Here is a 20,075-nt window from a genome sequence, read left to right on the forward strand (position 1 = left end):
ATGGTTTTAAGACAACAAGGAATGGTTTTAAGACAACTAGGAATGGTTTTAAGACAACTAGGAATGGTTTTAAGACAACTAGGAATGGTTTTAAGACAACTAGGAATGGTTTTAAGACAACTAGGAATGGTTTTAAGACAACTAGGAATGGTTTTAAGACAACTAGGAATGGTTTTAAGACAACTAGAAAATGTGGATTTGAATCTTCCTTATCCTTGATGCCTCCGAGGATTCTTCTATTGAGCTACAGAAGGATTTCCATGAGGATCTTTTGGCTGTTCTCAATTCTTATTAATACTTTTTGAGGGATTAATTATAGGAGCCCAAGTCTTGTGGCTGTCTAGTCTTTTTTGTACGATTAAAAAGCCTTCTACAATCTTTTCTGAGTATTTCTAGTTCAGCAGCCCACCAATATGGTTTCTTCTTTCCCCGCACTATAGTGAGGGGGCAGGCAGTTTTCATGGCTTTATTGAGGGATTTTTTAGAGTCGCCCTATATTTTGGCCAACCTGTTTTCCTATTATTCCGGAATTGGATCGGTTTTGGGGACTCTTCAATAAGTGTGAATTGGATGTATCTATTATCGAAGAACGAGTGCTCCTTTGATACTCTCCAATTCAATATTTTATTTGAGAGATGTAACGAGACAAGAGTCATATCTAAAACTTCTTGTCGATTTTTAGTAACAAAGGTTGGTTCACTACCTACATTCATTACTAACAAATAAGTTGTTAAAATATAATCTAATGGGACTCACCTCTGTTATTAATATCAACAACTTTTGTCACTTTTTGTTTGGCAAATAAAGTTGCACAAGTTTTTTTTTTATCTTTCTTCATAATATATTTGTTTTTCCATTTTTGTTTTCTTTTGTATAATAATTAAATATATATTTTTATAAAATTAACATAAAATCTCCTTTTTTTCTTCTCCCTCTTTTATCTGTTCATTGTTTTCAATTTCCTTTTTTTTCTTTTGTTTTTGTTAAAGCCTAAGATTTAAAAAGTGCAAAATTATGAAAAAAAATATGTTTTACTTGATTTTATTTTTAATAAATACAATTTGAAATGATTTCATTTTAAAAATTATAACTTGTTATTTTTGTTGTTCACTTTCTATAAATTTTTAACGTGAGTTCATTCGCTTCGATTTATGTCATCATTAAAATCTATAGCCTGGGATATTATGTAATGTGTTTTCGAGGTTTTAGGTTTTTTTGAAATAGAAAAATATTCAATCTACTAAAGCTGTACAAAAAAAATGAACTAAAGAACTGTACTTAGCAAACCAAAAACAATAAAAATGCTTTTATTTAATAAAAAATATATGTGCACTGGAACTAAATTGAATATTTTCCAACACACGATTCTCCAATGCCCAGGCTATAAAGTTTAACTTTGCTTTTCGTCAATTGCAGAAAAGATACATTTTATTTTATTGTTTATTTAATTTTATAAATAATAACACTGTTTCGTCATTTATATAAATATACATGCCAACAACTTAAACATTTCCCAGTGTTTTGTTTGTTTGTTTTTAAGTCTGTTATAAACATTTTAATGCGCTACATTGAATTTAATTCGTTCTTCGCAAAAAACCTACTGACATTTTTAGTTAAAATTAAAAAATAAAATAAAATTAAAACACAACGTGTAGAAAGTTAAAATATAGAAACAACAACGATTTTCATTTCATTTGTGGAAGGGGGATATTAGTTTTTTCCTACTCGTGTTTGTTGTTTTTGCTTTTATGTAAGTTGCATATAAATATTAAAAAATAATTTGGATTAAGATCCAAATTTAAATGAACTGGGAATTTGTTGTTGAGTAAATTGGAAACCGCCACGTTTTTCGATTAGTTTTGACTCTCTCTGTGCTTTTCGTTGGTCAGCAGTAACTACGACTTCTTGTAGTGATTTAGCTTGTTCTGGAGTTAAGCCAGAAGTTAATAGACCATACCATTGTTGGTCTTGAGTAGATAGTCCTAAAAATACACAAAAAAAAAAGTTATTTTTTTTGTTATAACTGAAGAGAAGATTTTATTTCTTACCGGCAATGATTTCTTTGAATATGACATATTCGTCAATAGCTGTTTCATCTTCGTTTTCATCAAGCGGAGTTGTAAAGCTCTCCAAAGCTGTTTCGTTTAAGTCATCCACTGACTCTTCTTCGTTATCTTCTGAATCTTCGTCGTCTTCTTTTTCTTCCTGTAAAGTTGAATAACAAACATAGATTTTGTTTGTTTTTGAAAGGAGACGCGGTTAAAGAAATATACATTACCTTAAATTCAGCCTTCATTTCGAAACCGGCTTCAATGCCTTTCTTTTTCGTAAATTCAGAAATCTGTTCTAAGTAGTTTGGTGCAAATGTATCAATTTCATCTTCGTCACTCGACAATGCCTCTGTAACAAAAAAAAAGAAAAACATATTACAAATTTAACGATGGAAAGGTTAAGAAGAAGTTGCTGCTGGCCTTTCTGATGCCACATGAATCTTCTGTAGACCTTCCTTGGTAGAATCAAACCAATCGGCACCACAGTTCCCCGTTTATGCAAAACTGCTTGAAATATTAACTTTTTAGTTCACTGTATTCACAAATACTTGGAGCTCAAGTAATTGAAAAAATTATTCAATTTGGGTTATTGGTGAGCCTTATAGAGCAGGCTAAAGTTGAAGATTTTTAAAAAATTTGTTTCTTAACTTTGAATGTAAAAACTAGAAAAAGGGCTTCGCTTTTCGTTTTCATAATATGCTTTGCCATTATTTAGATCGAAACTTAAACTGAGCTAGGGAATTTGCATTGATGAAGTCAATTATTTTCCCCTCTTTTTTTTATGGGTGTCTTTGTTTTGTGCATGAATTTGAAAAATTTATTTAAAAATCTTAGGTAATTTTCAAGACTTTAAGAAATAATTTTTTTTATTTTTGTTTACAATTTGTTTTCAGGTACGATTTAATTATGATTAGTTACTTTTATTGATAAGGATCAAGAATTTATTGATAAGATTTAAGGATAAAACAATTTTTGAATATGTTAGTATAAAGTATTCATTCCTAAAGCAGGAAAACCCTCACACGTTAATCCTAAAGATCTACCACCAATCAGCCTATCATCCTTCCTTCTTAAAACCTTGGAAAGATTGATTAAAATTTACATCAGACATAATTTAAAACCATGTCTCATTTCCACAGCTCAACATGCTTACTCTAAGGGAAAATCAGTAGAATCAGCACTTCACTCGCTGGTACGTACTATTGAATATTCCCTCGAATACAAAGAATATAACTTAGTAGCGTTCCTAGATATTGAAGGAGCTTTCAACAACGTCAGTTACCAGGCGATCACAACAGCAATGTATAAGCTGAAATTAGAGAAAGCACTCATAGATCTTATAAGTCTCATGCTCAAAAGCAGGACAATAATTTCTAACATGAGAAGTTTTACTACCACCAGATCGGTGAATCGAGGTACTCCCCAAGGTGGAGTCCTTTCGCCTCTTTTATGGAACATGGCAGTAAACGACCTGTTTACATCATTGGAAGCAGAGGGTTTCAAGGTGATTGCCTATGCTGACGAGGTTGCAATATCCCTATCTGGGAAGCACCCCCAAGTTCTCTCGGAACTCCTACAAAATGCCCTAAATAGGCTAACTAAATATTTGGGCCTTATTTTAGACAAAAAACTAAATTGGAAGGCAAATATTGATGAAAGAGTAAAAAAGGCTACTGTAGCGCTTTTTACTTGTAAAAAGGCCATAGAATCAAAATGGGGCTTCTCCCCAAAAACAACCCACTGGCTATACACTTCGGTTATCAGACCGATACTCATTTATGGAGCTGTCGTATAGTGGACCGCACTGGACAAGATGGTAAATCTAAATAAGCTCATCAAAGTCCAGCGGTCAGCAGGTATGTGCATCACAGGAGCACTTCGCTCAACACTAACCGTTGCACTGGAAGTGCTTTTAAACCTTACACCACTTGACATCTTCTCCAAAAAGGTGGCTGCCAACTCATGTGTAAGGATTAGAGCCACCTCTCAATGGACCAGTAACAATACTGGACATACAACTATTCTAGACAATTTCAGATCTATCCCAGATCGCTTAGACTATACCACCCCGAAAATGGTATTCGGTAAAAGCTTCCATGTGTACATCCCTTCAAGATCCTCCTGGGAAGAAGAGAGACCCCTGGAAGACGATGCGGTACACTTCTATACTGACGGTTCAAAGACCGATAACGGAATTGGAAGTGGTATCTTTTCAGAACAACTGAATCTCAGTCTATCCTATAGACTTCCCAATCAATGTAGTGTATTCCAAACAGAAGTAATGGCAATTAAAGAAGCACTATCCTGGCTCAAAGAAAACGTTATATCTTGCAAGGATATACGAATCTCCTCAGACAGCCAAGCCGCTCTTAAATCTATCACGTCTGTCTCCACAAACTCTCAAACAGTCCACGATTGTCGATCATCTCTGAATGAGATGACGGAACATTTCAACATTCTCCTCATTTGGGTGCCGGGCCACAGAGACATTCCGGGAAATTGTAAAGCCGATGAGCTCGCCAAAAACGGAACACTTCTGCCTCATGTTAGACAAAAACATAACATAGGAACACTACTTGCTTCTCAAGCAATATGCTCTAGAAACAACAAAAGCTAGATGGTCACAAAGTACCACCTGCTTAGCAACCAAGCAAATATGGCCAAGTATTGACTTAAAACGGTCAAAAGACTTGATATCACTGAGCAGACAAAGTATAAGCTCTACAATTGGAGTAATAACGGGACACTGCCTCATAGGAAGACATGCTCTGAGGCTAGGGGTCTACACAAATGACTTCTGTAAAAGCTGCATGGACGAGGAGAAAGAGGAAAAGGTCCAACACCTTCTATGTACATGTCCAGCACTCTCCATCAGAAGGAATTACTTTCTCGGTAATCCCATCTTCGATAATACCAGTGAACTGGCAATGATTGACACAAAACGTCTCTCTAACTTTATTAAAAGTACAAAATGGTTTGTTTAAATTCATTACTCTCCCATGAGTAACCTCATTAGTGGTATCACAATGGACCCTTGAGGTCTACGTGCGTCAATGACATCTGGACAGCCACTCCAACCTAACCTAACCTAGTATAAAGTAGACAGACAGGTAGTTTTATTGGGATGGAAGTATAATTAATATAAGGATAAGAAAAGTCTTGAGTGCAGGTATTTACTCGAAGGTATAAACAGATGAAACATTATAATCATTTAGAAATTAAACGAGCGTTCGAGCAGTTACTTTTATTTTTCAAAAAAAATTTAAAAAAAATGCATATTCCGAATGATCCTAGCACTTTTAATGAGTTTATATCTGCCGTGGAAAGTGAATACCAACTATCAGATGCAAAAGTGTTGGCAATCAAACAAATATTAAAAGAATATTATTACAACCTTGATAGGAAGTGGATAGCAGCCAAAAGATCTAGAAATAACTTCAAAAAGAAAGAAAGAGGAAGACCAAGGAATCAAAGCTACAACATTTTTCACATATGTATGCAGCTTTGAAATATTTTCTTTATGAAACATTTTTGATAGATAATTTTGATAGGCTCTCAAAATTTGTCAAGGGGTATAAATTGCTATGGATTCCTGCAGTTAACACGTCCAGATTTGGAAGAGCAAGTGAAGGGGCAGTTAATGGAATACGTTCAAATTCATCTCTTTTGAAGGCCAACTTTATAAAATTATTGGACAAGGATTTAGTGCAAATAATATAAGGAAAAGAATCCGTGCATATCTTGCCATTGAATATAAACTGTAACAGATGGGAAGAAGACTTCCGCTCTTTTGGTAGATGTCTTGAAGATGGCTACATTATGAACTGCATTGTCTCAGCGGATTTCAACACCAGAGTAGGAGAAAACAAAAAAATCTCACATGAAATCGCTGCACTTAACAGACAATTGTTAATAGAAAGGAAATCAAAGGACAAGGTAACAAACAGCAAAGGACAGATTTCGGGATGGTTATTCTGAACGGACGTAACCAGGATGATGCGGATGGAAATTTGACCTACATTGACTCAAATAGCTCTTCAACACTTGATCTTTGTATTGCAAATTATAATATGCTACCGCATATACAAAGTTTTAAGGTGGAGGCTCAGATAAACTCGGATCATATGCCAATCGAACTCGTTTTGGAGCAGGACTACAATAGGGAACAAGTTGCAGAGCTCAAGTTACTACCCAAACTTGTATGGAATGATCAGTCCGAGGATTTATACAAGGAAAAGTTTCATGAGGCCATTGCTGCATTACGAGACCGAGAAGAGTGGACTGCTAAAAACATCATTGATATCATAAAATCAGTGTTAGGAAACCAACGACACACAAAAAGAGTAGAAGAAATAGTATAATGAAAATTGCGAAAAAGCAAGAAAAAATTCCTTCTATTGGTTAAAAAAATTTAGGAAAAATGCGTCAAGTATTAAAGAAATTTATCTTCGAACAAATAAAGCTTACAAGAATCTTTGTAAAAACACAAAAAAAGAGTACTACAAATCGATTGGCGTAAAACTGAAGAGAGGTAAAGACGTCTAAGGACTGGTGGAATTTAGCAAAAGAGCTGAAAACAACTGTATTTGTGAAAGGAAATGCTTTGACTAGTGCAGACTTTAAAGAATATTTCTTGGTGCTACTCATCCCCCGCATGCCTCCAGTGCATATCGAAAGTATGCCTTGAAATCTTGCTGTTCCTCTTCTCGACAACCCCATCACTATCAACGAATTAAATGAATTTTTTCAAAATACAAATAGGAATAAAGCGCCAGGTCAAGACCGAGTGCCATATGAGTTCCTTACCAAAGCCCCACAACCAGCAATAAATATATTAGCTGAACTATTCAATCGAATGCTTGAATGTGGAAAAGTGGAACCAGATTTCAAAAAACTATTATTTTACCAATTTACAAAAAAGATGATTAGGACATCGTCAAAAACTATAGAGGGATATCGTTTATAGACACTATTGCAAAAAGCCATGAGCCGGAGTTCTATTAACAAGACTACAGAAATGGGAGAAGGAATATAGTATCCTAAATGAGTTCCAAGCTGGATTTCGAGAAACCTACAGCACTGCTGATAATCTGTTTAACCTCTTCAATATCATAATAATCATATAACGATGGGTTTTAAACAAGGTTGCTTGCTGAGTCCACTATTTTTCGCACTCTATATAAATGATATCCATTTGTTCATAGGAGGGGGTATTTCGCTGAATGGAATGCAAATTCGATTGCTAATGTATGCGGATAACATTGTGCTAATAGCTGATAAGCCAGACATATTACAAGGCATGATAAATAAGATGGCAGAATACTGTCAACGGTGGAATCTTGTAATAAACCCGGACAAATCAAAATCGATGGTATTTAGAAAAAGAGGTGCTAGACAAGAAAATTGGAAGCTCAACGGAGCAACCATTGAAGTTGTTAGCAAATAAAAGTACCTTGGTATATGGCTAACTTCCGGACTAAGCCTAACGGAGCACTTCAAAGAACGATCTAAACAAGCTAGACAGAGCTTAAATTTTATGTGGAATAGGTTTATCACTCATAAAGATGTCAAATTAACTTCTAAGATCGATATTTCAATGCGGTTACTAGGGCTATTCTCGGCTATGGAGCACAAGTATGGAGGGACTTACAACATGATGAAGTGGAAAAGATGCAAAGATACTTCTACAAAAAAGTATTGGGTCGTCTGAAAAGTGTGACGCCTAACTATGTCTTGAACCTTCAATGCCAGTTGAAACCTCTCTTTGAATACACGATAAGATGTCATATGTACTATGTGGGAAGAGTTCTCAGTGCTTACGCAAATAACAGGTTACCAACATTTTTAGCCAAGCTGATAATTGAAAAGAAGATGGTTTAGGAGGTGGGAAAATAGCCTCCATCGGGAAGATGTAGAACAGTTGGATGAGATGGTGACTATTATGCTCAATGGAACACGAAGCACAGAAACTGAAAATCTAAACTGTACTCTCTGCAATTCAAACGAAGAAGATACCCTTGCACATTTTGTGGGAACTTGACCAATTTTAAGAAGTATTCGCCGAGAGACACTAGGAAGTGGTTCAATAAGGACCATGAAAAGGGGGAGAGTGATATAATTCAGGCATTATATTCTGTAAGTCCATTTCGTGTCAAATGAGGCAAGGAAAGCATTCACACTTCCCAACACAAAGGAGATATGTACATGACATCTCTCTGAAGCTTTGAGTATAAAATACAATAAGGACCATGAAAAGCGGAAGAATGATATAATTCAGGCAATATCGTCTGCAAGTCCACTTCGTGTCAAAAGAGTCAAAGAAAGCATTCACACTTCCCAACAAAATCCCATAAAATACACCATTAGCTTTGTTTATGGATTTGGGACTCTCAAAAGAAAAATATATAATCCTAAAAACTTCGTTAAGACATCACAACATATATGTCTTGCCATCCTACAATATGATCACAGTTACGAAAAAAGAAGCAGTTCTTTAAAACTGCGAAGTCACGGAAATATTATTAAAGTACAACTTCAAAACGTGATGGATCATACAGCAAGGCGGCTAAAAGAAAGCAAAACGGAGGATCAATAATTGAACTTCCAAGATGTCTAACGTTACAGAGTAAATTTAAAAAAAATAAATACAACAGATGGTGAAACAGACGCACACATGTTCATGGCATCAGTTGTCCCACTTCGATTCAATAGTACAAATGGTGAACGTTGGAGGAACCCTCGCCCATCATCAGTTAATTTCTGTCGGCCCATTATGTTCCAATATGTTAAAGAGAGTAGTGACATCATAAATACCACAGTCAATAATATTAAAAGTCAAATAGCATATATTCAACCAACAATATATAAACTTAATGAAGAAACAACAATAACTGTGAATCACGAGTTCTTTTTAACTATGATAGACGGAAAAGTATTAAAAGAATTAACGGAAACAAAGTCTACGCGGTCATAACCGATATGCAAAAGGACTTAAAAGGTACTGATGAATCGATTGGGACCAAGGAGGCGGACAAAAGAAGAAAACAAGAGATCCAAAGGCGTTTTCGCTATGAGCTTGGCCTTGATATGGATAAACCAAAGGAAGGGTTTGGAAAAACTAATGACGGAAACACTGCAAGAAGATTTTTTGAACAGTCAGATGCAACCTCTCGAATAACTGGAGTAATGAAGAAGTTATAATGAGGCTCAAAGTAATATGGAACGTTTTGAATTTCAGAGAAGTAGTGAATGCAGTTAAATTTGGGAGTATACTAAGAAAACGAAAGAGCTTTTAAAACAAAAGTATCCTCAAAAACTACTCACAACTACTCTACACATAATATTGGTTCATAGTCAAAATATCATTAAATATCAATAACTACCACTTGGAGAAATGTCAGAATGTAAAGTTTCAAGGATTCGCTAGAACGAGGACCTATTTAACATGCTTGCCACCTCTTCGGATCCACTTATTTCTTCCTTAAGGCATTTAAGAAGCCAAAAAGATCTGAAAGAACGATACTCTCCAGAAATGATGAGTTTATTACACATTTCCCCGAACTTAGATAATAGTTTTCAAGAAATTTAGTGTTTATGTATTAATTTGTGTTGCCTCTATTTCTTTTTCTACTTTTTGACTTGTAATACATCACCAAAATACATTATGTACTCTTGAATACTGGAAAATAAAAAAATACTTTTTTGCCACTGTTTCACTCGAATTGGTCCTTTTTCTTTGTTCTCTACTGTTTCAATTCACTCATATTACTTAAAAAATTGATTTTGACGATTGCATATTAAAATACCGTTATGTTTATCACATTTGTTAAAACTTCTTATTTTAACACAAATTTCTGAAACATCCTGTAAACTGTTTTTTTTTCAATTTTTATAGCCTTGGAAATTTCATTCAAGATAAAAATAGGATATGATTTTTGCAACCAAAAAAGTCAAAAGCCACTGTGCGGCGCTGCAAATGTAGACTCACTGCCTTATTCTGCTATTCACGTGTATCGTATATTCGATTCCCTTTCACACTGCCTTTGAATTCTACTATCGGTGAACTAAATTATCCCAAACCAATTTGACATTCAAATAAACAGCTTTTCATGTAAAAGTATTGGAAATGTTGTATAAATTGTTTTGTTTAAGTTTAATCAATCCACCTAAACAGAATATTTTGTGTAATTTTTGGAAATGGGCGGTATTGGACTATTAATTCCAATTGTAAGCAGAGGAATATGATAATGCTCAAACAGAGAGTTTCGGAGAAATGTTAAAAAGTGTCTTCCGTCTCCTAAAAATGTTGATATTTTTTTATTTATAAAACAAATATTCTAAATTTAGCAATAAATTATTTTTCACTTACATTTTGCTTACAAAAAATAACAAACCTGACATCAAATGAAAAATCCGCTGCATTTTATATGCGGATCTGAATTGTATAGAATGAATGCTTTCACGTGAATAGAAGAATACCGCGCAGTATTACCGACATACAAAGATCCTAATGCTAGTGGAGGGATTCTATGTGGTATTAAAACAAGCACTGTTGGTAGTTTTGGTGAGTTAAAAGTATTGAAAACAGGGTTTTTATACAAATCAATAATAATATTTCTAATTATTTTATCATACCACTCTATCTAAATTGTAATAACTTAATAATGCTCGAATCGGTAAATATCAAAATCCCATTTTAAATCATACAGAATCTCAAACGGGCTTCAAAGTGAAAAGAAACTCTAAAGACGGTACAAATAACTCTAATGGCAGAACTCTGATAGATTTCTTCAAAAACTTTGGTTTCTTTGTTTTAAAAATTCCAAAGGAGATGATAAAGGCGAACTCACTTTCATAAGTGGTCAAGGACACTCTGTCATTGACTTATGTGCTGTGTCTATGGATAAAAACCGCAGTTGATTTCGAAGTGCTTGCAGCTACATTTTCTGCTCATCTACGAATTGCAGTGAAAATCAGTTTCGAAAATATAATACTTCAAAGATCCTCACTTAAGTTACAAAAATTAAAATGGATGGGGAACAGACGTGTACTTTATCAGCATCGTCTTAATAGAAATATTTATATCCTCCCTTTAATACAATGATCAAGATCAATTGATGAAATCGCAGAAAGTATAATGGACGCAATAAAATCTTCAGCTTCATATGCACTCACCAAAACCCAAAAATCTGAACCAGTAAAAGATGGTTTGATAATGACTGCAAGCGACTACGAAAGAAATCCTTTGTGTTTTTAAAGCTTTTCAGATCGACCAACGCTAATTTCTTCAAAACCCAGTATCTTCACTGCTGCAACTCGCAATACAAAAAACTATGTACAACGAAAAAGATCGATTATCTGAAACTTGTTGCTCATAAATGTATCTCTTGTAAGAACTCGAAAGAATTTTGGAACAATGTAAAGGAACTAGGCTGTCAAAAAACTGCAAACAATAACTCTATAGGAGAAGACAGTCTTGCAAATCATTTTAAGAAGTTGTTAGCAATTAAAGATACCACCATTTTAGAGTTTAGCTATGCGCAACCATACACCTGTGTGTACAAACTAGACTGCCCAATTTCACTGAACGAACTGCATACAGTTTTGGATAAAATGAAAAATAACAAGGCACCTGGGCCCTATTTCATAAATATTGACAGGTGCGACAGGTGACAGGTGACAATTTGTAAATGACAAACCTGACAATTGTATAAATTCGGTCCCATAAAAAAATTGACAACTTTGTAAAATTCCCTGACAATTTTACATAGTTGTCAAGATTTCGGATCATAAAAAAATTGTCATGACAATGAATTGTCAGGGATTTTTTTAAAAATTGTCACAAAGTCCCCGACAAATTTGTAGTGAAAATTTTTTTATGAAACAGAAAAAATGGTGCAAATTACAATTTTGTCAGTATATAGTTGACAATTGTGACAGGCAATTGAGTTTCGGTCGTAAGACGACAATTTTATTTTAATATAATGTTTTCAAGTGAAAGTGACGCCGAACGCGAGGTACGCGACCCTCGAGTTTTTAGACAAAGGATAAACAATGATTTCGGCTCAATAAGTGATTATCAATTTAAGGAAAAATTTCGCGTCTGCAAAACAACAGCAGAACTTTGTTAAAAATCGGTCATCATCTTCAGCATCCCACAATTTTTTTATGTACATGCATACACAATTTGTAAATAAATAATACTGTAGATCAATTCACTTTTTTATGTACGTTAAAAAATATTGCCAAAATATGAAAGTGACAAATTTGTCATTTGTCACGATGAAATTGTCATACCTTGGAAACGACAAAATTGTCACGACAAAATTGTCATACCTTGACAACGACAAAATTGTCACGACAAAATTGTCGTTCTATTTAATTGACAATTATGTCACCTGTCAATACGTTATGCAATGAAAACTTGTCACATAAGTGTGACAAATTTGTAGAATTGTCACCTGTCAATGTTTATGAAATAGGGCCCTGGTGTCGACGGAATTCCTTCCGAATTTTATAAATTCGATGATGCCTCCATTCCGATCTGTTTTAATAAAGCGATTATCTATGCCATTTTCAAGAAGGGGGAGACGAGCGTTGCTGAGAATTATAGGGGCATATCTATCCTAAATACGCTGCGAAAAGTTTTTAGCTCAATTCTCTATGGGAGGGGCTTATCAGATGGATTGAGTCAACAAACCGCTAAGTACTTTTCAAGCAGGGTTTCGGTCTGGATTCTCTACTGTGAATCATATCTTCGCGCTGTCTAGTATTGCTCTAAGTTTGCTTCGTAGATTTTAAAGCGGCCTTTGACACGGTAAATAGGCAAGCATTGATCTACAAGCTATCATCTATAGGTGTATCTAGGAAATTTCTTCTATTATACTCCAAATTCCTGCAATCAACTGCGGCAGTTTGGAATGGAAGCAACTTATCGGAATGGTTTGAGACGACTACGGGTGTTCCCCAAGAATGCATTCTCAGCCCAATTTTGTTTGCCTTTTATATCGATGCTGTCACTAACATTCTTCCGATGACCTGGTGCTATTGGCTGATACAACATGTGTTCTGCAACTGCAAATCAACAGACTTCAAGACTACTGTTCAACTTAGGGCCTAAAAATCAATACCGGAGGAATCAATGACCATCAACAATGAGCGCATCAATGTAGTAAAGGAGTTCAAGTACCTGGGAGTGTTGATAACATCTAACCTTAACTGGAGTAAACATACAAAGGAGAAAGGTAGGGAAGCCAAACTAGCTCGAAGTACCGAGTGTTCAAAGCAACAGTCAATCTTGTATGTGTTATGGGGTGCAAGCATTTGGGTACGCACAACATAAGGAATTCGAAAGTATCCAGAGGTTCTTTTTCAAACGACTATTACGATTACCTAACGCAACACCAACGTATTCTTTACACGTGGAGTCAGATTTAGCACCGATTTACATCCAAAATCTTAAATCGCATGCCAAATATCTGACTACAGTAGTGAAAAGAAAAAACGGACTACATAAGTCAATTCTGTTAAGGCAACTTCGAAGAAAGGCAACACCTTTCAAAGAATGGAACCATCGTGCTGCGGCACAAAATGTAACGCTTCCTTTAACTAAAAATAACGTTATTGAATGGCAGAATTTACTTGATGACCTGATTGCTAAAACTGATAATGCGATATATTTACAATATCTAGAAAGGACATCCTCTTCAGAAAGTAGAAACATTTACAGGAACCTGAACCTCCAATTGTCATCTGATATGAGTTATTTTTGCAAGGAACTAACTGCAGAAGCTATCGGTATCATCTTCAGGGCTAAGGTCGAAATACTTAATCTAAACTTTATGCTTTATAGATCCGATTTATCACAAATCTGCACTCTCTGCAATTTAAGAGAACTTGAAGACACTCACCATTTTATAGCAGTTTGCCCAATATGGCAAGAAAATAGACGATTATATTTCCAAGACAGTTTTTTTTTACTTTGAACGAGCTTATTGATATTCTCAACGAATCAATTGGTTGGGTAAATCTCTTTGAATTTTGTAAACATGCGTTGACATATCGCAATAGTTTTTGAACCTTATGAAATATACTCCCAGTTAAAAAAATAACAAATATTTGTGTTTCAAATCACGTGAAAATTGTTTACCTAGTATTTATGTTTCAAATCATTAAAATTGCATAAAAAGCTTTTTTGCAAATCATGAAACAATTGTATAGTATTTATGTTGCAAATCATTAAAATTGCATAAAAAGCTTAATATCTTTCAAATATTTGTGTTTCAAATCACGTGAAAATTATATAGTAGATATTTAGGTACGCTCCAAGTCATTAAAATTGCTTAAAAGTGTAATATCTTTCAAATTTAAAATATAAAACGTATTTCAACATTATCTATGATCTGCTATAAACTAATTTTATTTTAAACAAAAACTACTCCTTTTTCAAGATTCGCTTTTTCTTTAACAATTTTCTCTTTAAAAGGCGAATAAGTTTATAAAATAAATTAAAAATGTAAAAAACTGTTTATTGAATCTATTTTAGCTTAAAAAATGTCTATCAGGCACACGCAGCTTTGTCATGTCCTTATGTTCTTAGTTTTAATAGACTGTAAGACTTATATATGTAATAAAGAAATGTATCTATCTATCTATCTACAAAGATTCACTTCGAATGAATATCAGAATAATGATTAGTGAAAATTCAAGTAAAATACCCCTCGATGAATAGCAGAATAGGCCTGTTAATGTCTCCCAAGTGCAGCCCTAATAATAATAATTTATATTTTAGTTTTGTTTACCTTCACAGCCATCATCATCTTCATCTTCACTTTCTTCTTCCTCTTCATCAATAGCTCGAGCTTGATAAGCACGTTTAAGACCATCAAACAATAGAATCAAAGCAGGAATAATCTTTCCAGATACCTCACTTAAAACTTGTGGTTTAGCTTCACCCAGTGATATCAATGTACACAGTCCAAGGACACAAAGTTTTCTATCGTGAATGCTGTAAAAAAATATTTATTATTATTATTATTGATCATTAGAATGCTTAGTAGCTGTAAGATACAATATCTTATAAGGTAGTTACAAGCTTATAAATGGGAACGACAATGTAGTTATTATTTAATGATTATTTATATTATGATTATTATTATAATATGAAAAGTTTAAGAACTTTCTATACGGTCTATGTAAGTATGTAATATAAGTTTAAATTTAAAAGTAATTTATTAGTCCTTTTTAAGCCTTGTTGTGTTTTGATTTTCTTTAATAAAGCATGGAAGGGAGTTCCAGAGGCGAACTGAATTTACAAAAAATTGACGCTCAGATGTTAAGCATGTATAGCGAGGGTGAACTAGTTGACGAGGCCTGTTAGAGGTGGGGTAACATATTCTGCCAAAACAATATTGTGGTTGTTGTGTGAGCAATATATCGGAGAGGAGGATTAAACAACGAAGTTTTACATAATTTTCGAAGAGCATATTTAGTAACAGGAAAGAATAATTAGATATTCTGTTATACCTAGGTAAACCAAAAGCATAGCGAACGATATTATTAAAAGCAATATTAAGTTTGCGTTTGCTATCATATCTACAGTTTCAATATAAATCACATGCATAAATCAAAAAAGGTATAAGCAAGGTCGTCGCTAGCAGTATTCGTGTTTTAACTGGCGTTGGGTTACCCAAAGTGTACGTAGAGCACCAAACATTTTGCCAACAAGTCCGTTTATGTAATCGTCCCAAGTCAAAAATCGATTAAATGTAACGCCAAGGTTCTTTGCTGTACGTATTCGATTATATCATTACTTAACATAATTTGAGGAAACAAGATCTAAGTTTTTTCTTGAGATAACTAAGCATTTAGATTTGTTCGGATTAAATAAAAAAAAAAAACAATTTAAATGGGACCAATTTAAAATTTTCTCAAGGTCCTCATTGACATTTTAGGCTCCATTGATAATGAGTCCGAGAGCGCAGCTTAGATATACTTGGACGTCATTTACATACATTGAGAATAGAAAAGGACCCAGTATCTATCCTTGAGGAACGTCAGATAACGTTCGTAGAAAATTGGACAAGCTGTCACCAGCTTGGACTGCTTGTTTTCTATTGTGTAAATATGAATATATGAGCTTTGTGGCGCCTGTTGAAAAATTAAACTGCTGCATAAGCTTGTTACAATAAAGCCGCTGGAGCAGATGGCTTGAATGCCGAGCTCTTTAAAGCAGCTGGAGATAAGTTGGTTAGGAGCATGCACCAACTTATCTGTAAGATATGGTCGGAAGAAAACATGCCCAATGAATGGAACCTCAGTATTGTTTGCCCGATCCTGAAAAAAGGAGACCCTCTAAACTGCACCAACTATAGAGGAATAAGTCTACTTGTCTACTTAACATCGCCTATGAAATCTTCTCTGCCGTAATATGTGAACGTCTAAAGCCCATCGTCAACAACCTGATAGGTCCTTATCAGTGCGGTTTTAGACCAGGAAAGTCCACAGTTGATCAAATATTCACATTACGGCAGATCCTGGAAAAAACTCAAGAGCACCAAATCGACACCCACCAACTTTTCATCGATTTCAAGGCCGCATTTGACAGCGTCTACAGGGAAGAGCTGTATAGAGCCATGTCTAGTTTTGGCATCCCTGCCAAACTCGTCCGTTTGTGCAGGATGACCATGGAGAATTCACGCTGCTCCATAAAGGTTGGAAACAACTTAACAGAACCTTTCGATGTCAAAAAAGGTTTTAGACAAGGTGATGCGCTTTCATGCGATTTTTTTAACATCGTGCTTGAAAGAATAGTGCAGACGTCAACACTAGAGGCACTATCTTTCAAAAAATTCTGTCCAATTACTGGCATATGCTGATGACATTAACATAATCGGAAGAACTCAGCGTGGTGTCAATTGGGCTTTTGTGAGTATTGAGGCAGAGGCGGCAAAAATGGGTTTAACGGTTAATGAGGGCAAAACAAAGTACATGCTGTCGTCTAGAAAGGACATACAACACCGACGTTTTGGTCAAAACGTCACAATCGACAGACGTAACTTTGAGGTAGTCAAGGACTTCGTCTACATAGGCTCCGCTGTAAACGCAGAAAACAACACCAGCGCTGAATAACTCTTGCTAACCGCTGTTTCTTTGGACTAAGAAAGCAATTGAGTGGTAAAGTCCTCTCTCGAGGGACCACAGTGTTGCTATATAAGACCCTTATCATCCCCTTCCTGCTATACGGTGCAGAAGCATGGACCAAGACAAAAGCGGATGAAAGCACCTTGGGTCGCTTCGAGAGAAAAGTTTTTCGTGTCATCTACGGTCCCGTATGCATCTAAGGGGAGTGGAGGAGAAGATGGAACGACGAACTGTACGGGCTGTACAGCGACGTAGACTTAGCAAGAAGAGTAAAAGTCCAACGACTAAGATGGCTGGGTCACGTAGAGCACATGGAAACCAATGCTCCGGCCCGGAAAGTCTTCGAATCCGCACCCACAGGACAGCGCAGTAGAGGTAGACCGCGGATCAGGTGGCGCGAAGGTGACCTCACCCAACTTGAAACTGGAGACATCTAGCTAGCGACCGAGCTAGATGAAGAAGTTTGTTGGGTGAGGCCCTAGTTCACACAGGACTGTAGCGCCACCTTAAGTAAGTAAGTAAGCTTGTTACAAAGCATGACATGATTAACTGTGTCAAATGCCTTGGAGAAAACAAGTAAAACCAAAAAAGTTACATCATCCTTATATAACGATTGCCTTATGTCTTCAGTTACGTTCAAAAGCGCAGTTATACAACTGTGCTTTTTGCTGAAACCAGATTTTTGCGAGGTAATCAGGGAGTTAGTCGTAAGAAAAGCGTTAATTTGTTTCTGCAAAATTTTCTCAAAAACTTTAGATAAATAAGAAAGAATTGAGATAGTTCTGAATTCGGTTGCTTTAGCATTTTTAGGAAGTGGTAAGATTTTTGCTACTTTCCAAACGTCAGGATAAACTCCAGGCATTAAAATGGAGTTAAATGTAAACGTGATGTAGGGCAGCAAAAATGGCAGAATCATTTTTATAAATTTTGGATCAATTCCGTCCAGACCAATAGGATTAGACTTGATTGAGAGTAAGCTTTCTACAACATCAATAGAATCTACTGCTCGAAAACCGAAAACAGGATGGTCTGAGTCTTCCGCAAACGAGACACCCCCAGGAGCGATTGGCAAAGGCGAAGGTGACGGTCGTGAGGCAAATGCTTCGTTAAGTGTGTTTACATCAAGATCTACAGCAGGCGCATTTCTCGAATTTCCAATGATAACCTTTCGCAAGTTTCTACATAGTTGTCGCCCATTCAGTGAAGTATTTAAATGCTTAGAGAAAATTTGAGATTTAGTTGTACGAGTTTTCGCAATAACTCTGTTCCGAAGAGAACAAAATGTGAGACGTAGCTCGGGCAATCGATATTGCTTCCAATTATTAAATGCATGATCCCGTTTTTGCATTAACGATCTTATATTATTTGTAAACCAGGGCTTATCATTTTGTTTCAAAATTTTTGTTTTCAGGGTACATGGGTTCGTTAAGAATTGAACTTATTCATTGGAAGAAGCGCCAGTCAAAGAAGTGAGTCGGAGTCACAGTATTAGCTGGGCTAAGATTGAGTGAACTTATGTTATCAATTGGCTTAGTAGATTGCAATAAAAATCTCCGCATAAAACTATATTTGGGAAACCCAGAGTGATTTCTTCTAAAAGTTCAGAAAATTTTGAAAATTCTAGATGATTATTTGGCCAATAAATTGCTCCTAAAAGTAGATTGCTTTCGCTTTCAAAAACCTCAACGAATAAATATTCAATAGGACCACCTCTCAGAAGAAAACTTTGGTTTAGATTTTATATACATATATTGCCACACCACCACCAACACGATCTGCTCTATTGATCCTAAAAATTAGGTAGCCCCCACACAACTCGTCACCAATATCATCTCTTAACCATGTTTCAGTAACACAAATAACATCTACATCTGAATTAATAAAAATGTAAATCTTCGGTAAAAAGCTTTGAACATTTATATGACAAACCCCAAGACCACATTTCTGTTTACTCAGGACCCTAACCATAGAACGCAAATTACTTGAGTTATTAATTATACACAACAAAACTGAAAAAAATAAGATTCAAAAAAATAGACCGACAGAGGTTTATGAAGAAAATTTGAAATTAAATTAAAATAAGAAATATTATTATAAATTTGAAAAGTAAAGTGTTTTTTTTTTTTAAATAAAGGAAAATAATATAAAAATATAAATATTTTGAAACTTATTTGAAGCTTCTATTTTGTGTGTGTGTTTAACTTACCCAAGGAAGCAATCGGTGTCATGTAGCCACTGTTTGATGAAATGCGAGCTAATTGGTTCGTTATTTGGTTGCGACATTTTGTCCAAAATTGATAGCAACAATTGGGGATTATAGTAGAGAGCTGCTATAACAACCTTTAACACACAAACAAAAAATCCAAAGTTAAATTGTAATCAATTGTTTAAGAGCTTGTTCTAACCTGCAAGCACATTGTTCGCAACTCAGATGACTGAACTTCGCGGGTCAATCTGGATAAAGCCAATTCAACAAACATAGGGATGACTGAGTCAATTTGTCCCTTGCATTGCAATATGATAACCTCGAGCAATTTGGCTGCATGACATTCTGGATCTTCTCCAGGACTATTCGTCAGCATCTGTTTTAAATTTTAAGCAACTTTTTAGCATACATTTCTCTGTTTAAGGAAAGATTAAAGAGATTCCTTACAGTTTTGCACATGTCAAAGATGGCCAATAATCGGTTTGGATTCGAGAGAAAAGCTGGTGTATCAACAGTTACATAGTTGTGCAACGCAGGCATAATGTCAATGAAGTAATCAATACCGTCCTTCTTGAAGACTTGGTAGATAAGCTCCAACATATGCCACATGTCGGGTGATATTGTCTTGGATGTTAAATCATAAACCAGAGAGAAGGTCTCTTCGTAGAAATCTATAA

At 35.2% G+C, this 20,075-nt stretch overlaps 1 protein-coding gene across 1 annotated transcript in view; it reads right to left on the bottom strand.

Annotated features, from left to right (window-relative positions):
* Nucleotides 1-1,025: 1,025 nt before the first annotated feature.
* LOC129944643 (importin-7) overlaps nucleotides 1,026-20,075 on the bottom strand; it is a 31,228-nt gene continuing 12,178 nt past the window's right edge. Inside the window, exons 9-15 of the mRNA XM_056054209.1 lie at nucleotides 19,846-20,069; nucleotides 19,598-19,774; nucleotides 19,399-19,532; nucleotides 14,852-15,057; nucleotides 2,279-2,400; nucleotides 2,049-2,205; nucleotides 1,026-1,982 (exon numbers count right to left, since the gene is read on the bottom strand). Of these exons, the coding sequence (XP_055910184.1) occupies nucleotides 1,786-1,982; nucleotides 2,049-2,205; nucleotides 2,279-2,400; nucleotides 14,852-15,057; nucleotides 19,399-19,532; nucleotides 19,598-19,774; nucleotides 19,846-20,069 (1,217 nt within the window). The 3' untranslated portion in view covers nucleotides 1,026-1,785. The remainder of the gene's footprint in view (nucleotides 1,983-2,048; nucleotides 2,206-2,278; nucleotides 2,401-14,851; nucleotides 15,058-19,398; nucleotides 19,533-19,597; nucleotides 19,775-19,845; nucleotides 20,070-20,075) is intronic.

Source organism: Eupeodes corollae, chromosome 2 (genome assembly GCF_945859685.1).
Source record: "Eupeodes corollae chromosome 2, idEupCoro1.1, whole genome shotgun sequence".
Classification (NCBI taxonomy): Eukaryota; Metazoa; Arthropoda; class Insecta; order Diptera; family Syrphidae; genus Eupeodes; species Eupeodes corollae.